The sequence below is a fragment of the Crocodylus siamensis genome, chromosome 1 (genome assembly GCF_052110815.1).
Source record: "Crocodylus siamensis isolate JL-2025a chromosome 1, ASM5211081v1, whole genome shotgun sequence".
Classification (NCBI taxonomy): Eukaryota; Metazoa; Chordata; order Crocodylia; family Crocodylidae; genus Crocodylus; species Crocodylus siamensis.
Window position 1 is genome coordinate 171,329,647 of NC_143395.1, and position 12,126 is coordinate 171,341,772.

General features: G+C 42.3%; 1 protein-coding gene across 1 annotated transcript in view; it reads left to right on the forward strand.

Moving 5' to 3' along the window:
- The window catches only part of USH2A (usherin), a 653,616-nt gene that overhangs the window by 238,938 nt on the left and 402,552 nt on the right, over nt 1-12,126 (forward strand). Inside the window, exons 22-25 of the mRNA XM_090031530.1 lie at nt 7,240-7,366; nt 7,546-7,647; nt 10,546-10,734; nt 11,448-11,578. Of these exons, the coding sequence (XP_089887656.1) occupies nt 7,240-7,366; nt 7,546-7,647; nt 10,546-10,734; nt 11,448-11,578 (549 nt within the window). The remainder of the gene's footprint in view (nt 1-7,239; nt 7,367-7,545; nt 7,648-10,545; nt 10,735-11,447; nt 11,579-12,126) is intronic.

The following is a 12,126-nucleotide window of genomic DNA, read 5'->3' on the forward strand; positions in this document are numbered from 1 at the left end:
GCACGCCCCGCACTCCTCAGCTGCCGGCAATTTATTGCCGCCGCAGCTCCCGTTTCACTGCTCCTGGGTCTTATTGGGGCTGGGGCTCTCTCCCAAGCACTCTCACACCCATGTTCTTAGTTTCATAGTTATTAGGGTTGGAAGAGACCTGAGCAGATCGTAAGTCCGACCCCCTGCCATGGGCAGGAATGAAAGCTGGGATCAAATAGCACCAGCTACGTGATTTATCTAGCCTCCTTTTGAAGACCCCCAAGGTAGGAGTGAGCACCACTTCCCTTGGAAGTTGGTTCCAGATCCTAGCCACCCTTACTGTGAAGTGGTGCCTCCTGATGTCTAGCCTAAACCTACTCTCAATCAACTTGTGGCTGTTATTCCTAGTTACTCCAGGTAGTGCTCAGGAGAACAGGACCTCTCCCATTCCCTGCTGGTTCCCCTGGTAAGTTTATAGATGGCCACCAGATCCCCTCTCAGCCATCTCTTGTGGAGGCTGAACAGGTTTGGGTCCCATAGTCGTTCTTCACAGGACCTGCCCTGCTGCCCCCGATCATGTGAGTGGCCCTCCTTTGGACCCTTTCCATGCTGTCCACATCCCTCCTGAAGTGCGGTGCCCAGAACTGGATGCTGATCAGTGTCGCATAGAGGGGGAGGATCACCTCCTTGGACCTGTTCGTGATGCATCTGTGGATGCATGACAAGGTGCAGTTAGCCTTACTGACTAAGCCTTACTGAAGCTTTACTTCACATTGGCGGCCCATGTTCATCTTGGAATCAATAATGACCCCGAGATTCCTTTCTGTCTCTGCACTGACAAGAAGGGAGTTCCCCAGCCTGTAGGTATGCTGCTGGTTCTTTCTCCCTAGGTGCAGTACCCTGCACTTTTCAGTATTGAATCCCATCCTGTTCTCATCCACCCACCCCTGTAACCTGTTCAGATGTAGTTGTAACCTGTCCCTCCCTTCTAGCATGCCCAGCTCTCCCCCCATCTTAGTGTCGTCCACAAATTTGAACAAGGTGCTTTTCACCCCCTCGTCCAAGTCACTGATAAAGATGTTGAACAATGCGGGCCTGAGGACCATGCCCTGGGGGACTCCACTGCCCAGATCCCTCCGAGACGAAAATGACCCGTCCACCACCACTCTCTGGGTGCAGCCCTCTAGCTAATTTGTGACCCATCTGACTGTGTAGGCATCAATGCCACAGTCTCCCAGTTTTTTAATGATAATGGGGTAAGAGACAGTGTCAAAGGTCTTCCTAAAGTCCAAAAAGACTACATCCATCCTGACACCTTCTTTTTGCTCTCTCTCTTCCATAAAGTCCTTGTTTGGTTGACTGGCTTTCTCTGCTGTCTTTTGCTCATCTGGGGCCCAGGTGTTGTTGCCACTCATTTTTTCTGTATCTACCAATCATTTGCCTCATTGTTTCTCCAATAACAAACCTACACTTCAGCTCTGTTTCCCTTTCTTTGCCCTGTCATGAAGGTCATATTCATCTAAAGGTCACTCTCTGAAGCAGTCTGCCCTTCAAATCCTATTGTTTGGCAGGGGTCTTCAAATCTGGAATGGTCAGTACAGCCTCCTTTCATCTCTCAGTGCACAAACTAAATCTATTCCAACATGGAGGAAAGGCAGCAAGAAGGTACAGCAGCCCCCCTAGCTCTCCAGAGACCTAGCGGACCTACTGTGGCTAAAAAGGAAAGCCTACAAAGGATGGAGGATGGGATTCACCTCCAAGGAGGATTACTCTGTGCTGGTCCAGTCCTGCAGGGACCAAACCAGGAAAGCCAAGGCTGCAACTGAACTCCAACTAGCTTCAGGCATCAAGGACAACAAAAAGTCCTTTTTCAGATATGTGGGGAACCAGAGGAAAAGCAAGGGCAATGTTGGACCCCTGCTAAACCAGATGGGGCAACTGACAACTGACGCCCAGGAAAAAGCCAACCTATTAAATAGGTACTTTGCGTCAGTCTTTCATCAGTCACACGGGATGCCCATGCCTGCTATGGGACAGGGAAATCTGGGTGAGGGGGATCCCCTACCCTCCATCAATGCTGACCTCATGAAGGAACACCTTGAGAAGCTGGATACCTTCAAGTCAGCTGGCCCTGACAATCTGCACCCCAGGGTACTCAAGGAGCTGGCGAGCGTCATAGCCCAGCCCCTGGCATGGATCTTTGAAAACTCCTGGCACTCTGGTGTAGTGCCCGAAGACTGGAAGAAGGCCAATGTGGTGCCGATCTTCAAGAAAGGGAGGAGAGTGGATCCAGCTAACTACAGGCCCATTAGCCTGACTTCTATCCTGGGGAAGATCCTAGAAAGGTTTATTAAGGAGGCCATCCTTGAGGGACTGGCCCAGGCTAACATTCTAAGGGATAGCCAGCACGGGTTTGTTGCGGGTAGGTCTTGTTTGACCAATCTCATTTCCTTCTATGACCAGGTGACCTATCACCTGGACAAGGGAGAAGAGATTGATGTCATATATCTTGACTTCAAAAAAGCTTTTGATCTGGTATCCCATGATCATCTCTTGGTCAAACTGCCCAGTTGTGGTCTTGGCTCCACCACGATCCGCTGGCTGGGAAATTGGCTTCGTGGTCGGACCCAGAAAGTTGTGATTGATGGCAGTCACTCATCGTGGTGCCCTGTGACCAGTGGGGTCCCTCAAGGCTCTGTCCTGGGACCCATACTGTTCAACATCTTCATTAATGATGTGGACATTGGAGTCAGGAGTGGACTGGCCAAGTTCGCCGATGACACCAAACTTTGGGGCAAAGCATCCACGCCAGAAGATAGGCGGGTGATCCAGGCTGACCTGGACAAGCTCAGCAAATGGGCACACGAGAACCTCATGCTGTTTAACACTGATAAATGCAAGGTTCTTCACCTTGGGAGGAAAAACCTGCAGCATCCTTATAGGCTCGGCAGTGCTATGTTGGTTAAGGACCACAAGATGAACATGAGCCTGCAATGCGATGCTGCCGCTAGTAAAGCGACCAAAATGCTGGCGTGCATCCATAGATGCTTCTCGAGCAAATCCCGGGACATCATTCTCCCCTTGTACTCAGCCTTGGTGAGGCCGCAGCTGGAGTACTGCGTCCAGTTTTGGGCTCCACAATTCAAAAAGGATGTGGAGAAGCTTGAGAGAGTCCAGAGGAGAGCCACGCGCATAATCAGAGGTCAGGAAAACAGATCTTACGATGACAGGCTGAGAGCCACGGGACTCTTTAGCCTGGAAAAGCGCAGGCTCAGGGGTGATCTGATGGCCACCTACAAGTTTATCAGGGGTGACCACCAGGATCTGGGGGAACGTCTGTTCACCAGAGCGCCCCAAGGGATGACGAGGTCGAACGGTCACAAACTCCTGCAAGACCGTTTCAGGCTGGACATAAGGAAGAATTTCTTTACTGTCCGAGTCCCCAAGGTCTGGAACAGTCTGCCAGCGGAGGTGGTTCAAGCACCTACATTGAACACCTTCAAGAGTAAATTGGATGCTTATCTTGCTGGGATCGAATGACCCCAGCTGACTTCCTGCCCTTTGGGCAGGGGGCTGGACTCGATGATCTCCCGAGGTCCCTTCCAGCCCTAATGTCTATGAAATCTATGAAATCTCCATTATGTCTTCAAATTTCCATCTGGACTCCACCATCAGTTCCTCTAGCTATCCCATCTTCATTCCTACTGGCTATAGGTTCAAACATTCTCTCTCCTCAGTAGAAAACAGAACAGCTTCTAAAGGAGAGATTGAGGGAACCTTACCCCAGAACACCCTATCTCCTGTGGATGAGAGATAAATGTTCTTTGTGGACATGGGAAAGAACTGAATAGAAGGGGATATGATAAGGGTCTATAAAACAATGTATAGTGTGAAGAAAATAAACAGGGATTTGCTATTTACTACCTCTCTCAATACTAGGACTAGAGTACATGCAGTGAAATGATTAGGAAGAAGGTTTAAAACTAATCAAAAGAAGTTTTATTTTTTATATAGCATGTCATTAACTTATAGAACTCTCTGCCATAAGGTGGTGTAGAGGCTGACAACTTAACCAGACTCAAAGGAGGTTTAATGCAAGGTAAGTTTATCCGTGGGTATGAAACATGATGGTAGGGCTGTAATTTACAACTTCCTAGGCCTCTATATGCTGAAAGGGCAGGGGACGAAGCACTCTGGATAAGACTAGCACAAATACACATGCCATTAGCATCCTGTTTATGCCACTCTGAGATACAGAGCACTGGGCTAGCTGGGCCTGTGGTTTGATCCAGTGTGACATCATGTATGTTCTTGTGTCTCCCACACACTAGCCACTAAATTATTTCATTAGAAGAGGCACTGTCACTTCCTCCTCTGCCTGTACTTTGTATATAGCCTGATCTGATAAACATATTCTGAGACTGCCTGTAACTTTGGGCCCCATAGCTTATGTATGGCAGGACCAAGCTAAGTGCCTGGCCTCTTCAGCACTGTCAAGGCTTGGGTGACTGCACACACCCAGTGTCAGAAATTTAGGCACTGAAAAGAAATTTACTGGAGGAAAAGTAGTCAACCAGGGATGTAGGCTCTTTTGTGATTAAGCTGTAGCTGAGTGCAGTTTTGAGTATATAAATTTTGGAGTTAAGTGCAAGTTGTGGAGGTAGCCCATCAGTTTAAGACTTCAACAACACTGGCATACACAGACATTTTTTGGCTATTGGGAACAGCTGGAAATTAAAACTTGGCAATTGTTTACATAACTAATCCAGCCATAGTCTGTATATTTGACTTTTTTTCCCCAAATGTGAAGTGGCTTGTTTTACAGAGGAATGCTTAGATATGATCACAGAGCCCTTCAGTTCACTCTGGTGAAGATGGAGCATAGAAACCTTAAGTGGAACGCAAACTCTAAAATTAATCAAAGGTTGGCAAATGCAGTTGTATTGTCCCAGACTGAACTGCTTACAAACAAAGGAGTTTCTGATGTATGAGGCTATTGATGCTATAGAATGCTGCCAAACATAATATGAAGAACCCCTTATTCAGACACCTGATCTTTAGAATGCGGCATCGTTTGTAATAATTTTAACGCTAACTAAGTACACTTTGATGAGACAGCATTTAATAAAATGCTCATTAATTTCATCATTAGCAAGGGTATGCTAAGAAGTAAGCCAGTTTCTTATGTCACGCCCAATTAGCATCCCATGCTAGTAATCCCATTAGTATTGTTGAATTCACTAATGGAAAAACTAATGGGCATGCTACCAGGGCACATTAATTGGGCATGACACCAGTTCTGGTTTTAATTATTAAACTACGATAATGAAATGTGTGTTTGTAAAATATTAAAATGTTGAAATAGGACAGAAGACAATAAAAGGACTATATGGAAAAATGGATGTCAGCGTGTAAGTGCATATGAATTTGTGTTATTATCCTGGTATACAAACCATGCCTGCATACTGTGATGCAGGTACCTTTAAGAAAGGTACATGGATTTGTGTGGGATAACATCCTGTATATGCTTATGGGAAATTACTCGTTTTTTGTAACTGTAGATACATAATGTGTATTCTCACAACTAAGATGCACAATGACAGCACAGAATTAAAAAATAAACTATAAAAACACGTATTACACTACAGTTCTGTATGTTTCCCAATAATCCTCTGAGGAAGTTTGAATGGAGACAACTTTATTCCTTTAGGCTAATGCAGCATCAAAACTGAAGTAGTCATTTTTGGCAGGATTGTGTTAACAGTTTTATTATATTAAAAAAAAAAAAAAAAAAGGAGTGTGTCCTCAGTATAATACGGTCACCAAAACAGAGTAGGTAAGAACAGAGGTGTGAATGAGGCTTACAGAGCTGGTTTTTTATTTACCACTGCACGGTGCTGAACTGGTTACTACATTTATAAAGTAGTAGTGTTATTAAGACAAAACAAATGTTTCTTTAAATGAAGACGTTGGAAATTTAGGCTACTGAAACTTGTCCTCAATCAGTATAAGATGTTATAAAGCTTATTTTGCTCTATTAAGAGCTATTGCCCTTGCATAGTATCATGTTTCACAGTTAAATTTTTGCCTGGGAAACAGGGATATTCTGTCCTGGCAAGTGAATTGTACTGAGGATGATTTTTGTTCCTGGAGAAACTAGCATTTCTCCCCGCAAATCAGGAGTAATTAAAGCTCCTGGACTGTGTCTCCTAGTGATTACTGGATGACTTGAATGCCAGTCAGACATCAGTCTTCAGCAAATGCCCCTATAATGTAGTTACTATTCCTACAGCATTAATGTGTATGTGTGGCTTTTAATTCCTTTTATTTTTAGTGTGACATGGATCAGTTAATTGTCTCTGACTTCACAGTTTTAGAAATATTTTGCCTACTCATTAGGCAGTCAGCTTTTTAAATTCACCCCAATTTTCTTTTCATTCAAAGCTTTCTGTGTTCCCAAATTATTTTAATACAGTTTGAGGAAAAAGTTATTATATTAAAATATAGTTTTGCATGCACCTCTTACATAGTCATAATGTCTCAAACTTTTACCTTCCAGTTTTTCCTTTTAAATTGTTGGCCTTCCTGAAAGGTATGGGACTGACTGTCCTGAAGAATGACATCCTCTCTTATTCTGAAAGAGCAGGTGCAACAAGGAAAATGACAGAGCAAGCCTCTACCAGGCTGCCCAACAAATGTATTTGTAGAGAATGTTATATAGCTAGAACATGGGAAACAATGATCCCAGTTAATATAAAATGTAATATTGGTTTGCGACATAGGACCAGGGCCCTCAAACAAATTTTGAAACTCATTTCAAACAGTCTGTTACACAATCATTTGATAGCTTCCTCTTGAAATGGTATAGAAGTAAAACTTAAAAAAATCTGGATGAAATGAAGCCATCACTAATTGTCCCTATAACCTCACTGACATTAGTGGAGCTGTAGAGGGGTGTTTAAATCTGAGATTTAGGTTAGGTTTATTAACTGCTAGAAGTAACTACACGGGATCCTTCCTTGGTCCTTACGGAAGCTAATTTTAAAATTGGAATTAAAAGGAAATGGATGAAGGTATCTGGTATTAAGTCTTATACATAGTTGTACCATGACTGAAGAGATTCTTTTGCAAATCTTGTATCTATATCTATATCTATTACAGGATGATTTGCCATGTTTCTGAAATTAAATTTTCAAGAATACCTAAATGAGTACATTTTTCTTACATAGTATTCTAGCAAGGTATCCTTCTGTTATAATTTCTTGAAAGGGATCTGCAGTGGCAGTTACTCCAGCTAATGATAGTGGAAGACAATACAATGATAACAGCTGGCACCACATCATTGCTACAAGAAATCAGGATTTGGGAGAAATCATTGTAGATGGGCAGTACACAGGTAACCAACTAATTTTCATAACATTATAGTATTTTCATTCCTATCCATGTTATTGCTTGTTTGCTTCCTTTTGCATAGTATTTTCTGAATCCTTTGTTTAATGTGTACTTCAGTGCCTATATATTAAATTGAGGATTTACTGGAAAAATGCATAGTAAGTGATATACAATCTTGTTTAGGTTCTTCCTTAGCTACCAGTGGCAACACCATTATTGGGGAAAACACAGGTGTTTTTGTTGGAGGACTTCCAGAGGATTACATTATCCTAAGAAAGGATACAGGTGAGTAAATTTGTGACATTCATGTGACATCCCTGAAATCCACTGTTGTGGGGCTGATTTAAGTCCTTGCAGCATTGAGGGATGTACTAACAGCTTGCTAGGACCCTGAGGACAGCACTTAAATGCATAATAATTGACATAACTGATAGACTTGTTGAATCATGGGAAATTAGGGTTGGAAGGGACTTCATGAGGTCATCTAGTTCAATCCCTTGCTCAAAGTGGGGCCATCCCCAGTTATCTCATCCCACTCGAAGTTTTGTCAATCCAAGATTTTGAACCTCTCCTAAGGGTTTTAAGGGTGTGAAGGGAGATTCCACAACCTCTCTGGGTAACCCTTCTAGTGAGAACGTTTTTCTAATATCTAACCTAAACTTCCCTTGCTGCATCTTGAGATCATTGCTTCTTATTCTGTCATCTTTCACTCCTGAGAACAGTCTAGCTCCATCCTCTGTTTAACCTTCCTTCAAGTTGTTGAAGGTTGTCATTAAATCCCCCCTTAGTCTTCTCTTCTCCAGACAAAATAAGCTCAGTTTCCTCAGCCTGTCTTCATAAGTCATGTGCCTCAGACTCCTCACCATTTTTGTAGCCCTCCCTTGGACTCTCTCCAATTTGTCCATGTCCTTTCTGTGGTTGGGGGCCCAAAACTAGACATGGTACTCCAGATGTGACCTCACCAGTGCTGAATAGAGGGGAATAATCTCTTCCCTTGACCTGCTGGAAATACCCCTAGCGATGCAGCCCAGTATGCCCTTAGCCTTCTTTGCAACAAGGGCACACTGTTGGCTCATATTCATCTTATTGTCCACTGTAACCCCCAGGTCCTTTTCTGCCGGGCCAGCCAGTCCCAGTCTGTACTGGTGCATGGGATTGTTCTGTCCTAAGTGCAGGACTTTGCACTTCTTATTGAACTTCATGGGATTTCTTTTGGCCCAATCCTCCAATTTGTCTAGGTTGCTCTGAATCCTTGTCCTACCCTCCGATGTATTTACTACTTCACAAAGCTTGTTTTATATGATCTATATACTTGCACAAAAGTTATTACATTTGCATTTTCAACAATAGAAAATGCTGTTTGGCTAAATTCACCAGCAACAAGAAAAAAGTATTATTTCCTATACCATTTTTTCATAACTAATAGCTTGTAACAGATACATGTACAGGTTCATGCACTGGTATCTTCATATGTATAAAACATGAGTGCATTATATATTTTACATTATAAGGATTCCTAAGGACTTAAAATATAAATAAACAGGAACTGAATCACTTAAAACTTTAATTAAGACAAAGTAATGGTGAGTGGAAAGCAGCACCAACTTAACAGGGTACAGCAGCACTGCATAACAGCATAGACTACAAAGATGATTTATCCAGTTGGCATGGTAAGGAAAGGGCTGGCCAAACTCAGGTGTAACAAGTAGTCACACTTGACCAGGGCAGGAGACAGAATATATCAGTCTTGCAATAGCTATAAGATCTTTAATTTCAGCATTATGAGAGGTAAAGACTTGTAACTTAGGGCACCGTGAAGCAAATTACCAACTATATGGAGTAGAATCCATGGCTTTCTTTATGTCATCGTATTGAGAATTAAAATTAGGGTTTATTTAATTATAGCACAGAAAATCAATGCACCTCCCTGCTCAATGGCTACAGAGGACTTCTTGGCAGTTGAGCCTAATGTGGCTCTTATGCTTAATGAGCAGCAGGAAAACTGGAGCGTACAAAAGGGTTCCTGTGTCTCCAAAGGGTGGAGCCTTATTCCTTCTAGGTATCAGTAATGCAGCGGAAAGGGGATGGGGTAGGAAAGCATGGCAGAATCTGTGACTACCCCATAAGTGTCCTTCTGTGGTAAACCAGGATCAGAAACAAAAACAAACTCTCCCAAGCACATCCAGGAAATTAGTATACACAAAATCTGCTCCTTTTTGGGGTTTTGTTTCAGTTCGCTGAAAACAAAAAAGTGTATTTCTCTAGCCTTGCTTCAGTCATCCAAGGTAACTGCCTTAATATCTTGTGCAGATTAAGAAACAAGGTATTCAAAATAAAAACTTAAAAGCAGTTTTTTGGAAAGGAACATCTGTAAAAACTGGTTTTGTTACTGAGTAGACTTCAACAGGGAAAAAGATTGTATACAGTCCCTTAAATTCTGGCATGGTTTGTTATAGCCCAACAACCATGTATTTCTGGATCTCTGAGACACCAAATGAGAATGTACTTGTGATGGCTACCCCGTTTCATGTATTGAGAGTAGCATTTTTGCTTCTTCCACTCATGAAACCCAGATTGCAGGATATTAGGCTGGGTTTACCATCACTGGCTTCTGTGAGATATTTTTTTACCCCTTCAGTAACTGCATCCCTTTCTTCTTTAGTATTTTTAAAGGTAAAACCTTTTTACAGACCTGATTTCATGAGGAGTCTCTTGTAAGCACTACACTCTATGATACCCTCAGCTGCTGCTCCATTCTTCTAGGCTGCCCTTAATGCCTGGGCCAGGCACTGGAGTCTGGGTTTGCTCAGGGAACAGACCTCTGAAAAAAAATGGTGCATACCTCATAATAGCTTTAAATGAGCTAGCTCGGGTACTAAAAGTATCCTACCTAAATCAGCAATGGTGTTCAGCATTAACTAATTTATCCTGATGGAAACCAGGGATTTGTGGGCTGCTGCCGCAATACTATTATGGGTACCTACCTGCACACAAATTTAGCACAGTACTTGTTTATCATCTACATTACTCTGTCTGTATTTACATGTACCCTGAGAGACCAATATACTGATGTGGGTGGGTAGGTAAAATATTTACTATTTCATAACTTATTATATATTCATTACTATCTCTATTTCATTTGGTATGGCTTGTTTTATAAATGACTATTTTTTTTTTTTGCAGGAACCAAAATAATTATCCAGAAAGGTTTTGTGGGGTGTCTGAGTGACATATTTTTGAAAAAAACACACAATCCATATGAAAGTTGGGAACCTTTAAATTGGCAGGATGCTGAAGAGCAAAACAATGTTTATCAGACATGGGAAGGCTGCCCCACTGTCCTCATGGAAGGAGCACATTTTCTTGGGAAAGGTAGAATGCAATATGATATAAGGAATCAAATATACTCCCAATCAGAAATTTCCACATCCCCTATATTTCAGTTGTTCTACTTTTTTTAAGGACCCTGTTGATAAGTATACAATTACAGAGGTGTAACAAAGCATTTGGGTGCCCAGGACAGCTAGACGCATGGGAGCAGCAATGATTTTGCAGAGGCAGTTGATATTTTTCTGTCCTGTGTTCTTTGCCCTCACCTCCTCCCAGTCCGTGCCCGGGGCTGCTACCATGGTCACCCCACCCTAGTTATGTCACTGCAAAATTATTTTCAGCTGGACTAAAATTGCCATCTGTTGCCACAAGGGGAATTGGTGCCCAGAAAATGAATTGTAATCAGTGAAAAGTGAAACTGTTTTAGCAGCTCATATCTTGACTTCTGGGGATTATTTTGCAGGTGCCAGTTGCATCTGAAAAAGGGGGAAGGCTCACATTCTGCTATTCAACACAAAATATCAAGCTGTATCATGGCAGCGAAGCATGCCACACTTTGCTTCCTTCTTGGGTTTTTGGTCCACCTGAAGAAGTGGCCTTACAAGGCTCAGTGACACTGTCCTTGGACATCAACTCAGCTGCTTCTAACTGAATTTCACAAATGAATGTACCATTTAATAACTTTCTTTGCTTTTGAGTATCTAATTTTGCTTGTTTAAAAGGGGAAAAAAAATGATTACTTTTTGTCTTTCAAGGGTTCCTGGAACTCCAATCAGATATTTTTCATGGTGGACTGGATTTCGAGATCTCATTTCAGTTTAAAACAGACCGAATGAATGGATTACTTCTGTTTGTTTACAACACAGAAGGACCAGATTACCTTGCTGTATGTTTAGACATCAGTTTTTACAAATAATTGTTACAGCAATTGGTATTTTGTATGAGATGCTCCTTCTAAAATCAGTATCATTATCCAAAGGCCCCTGTGCATGTGTGTGTTTGTGTTTTCAAACAATGTATTATTATTTTTCTCTTTTCCAAATCCTGTTCAATACAACACTTTAAAATGTAGGGACAAAAGACCCCACCAAGTATATGATTTCAGGACCAAAAAGTGAAAATAAAGGTATATTACATACCTACATTCTTAGTTTTAGATGAAGGAAGCATCAACATGACTGACACTTTTTGTACTGAACCATTCTGACATACATAACATGAATACCATAGAGCCTCGATTCTTCTCATGGGCAGGTTCTTGACCCCTCTTCGAAGATGAGGCTTTGCAGTGTATCCCGGTGTATATACCACCTCAGCAAACACCTGTGCAGGACTATGGAGATGTACCACCTGTTTACTGAAGGCTTTATGTCAAAGGGCTCTGCTTTTGAAATCAGTACTTCACCTGATCAGACAAAAGCTGTGCCTTTTGAG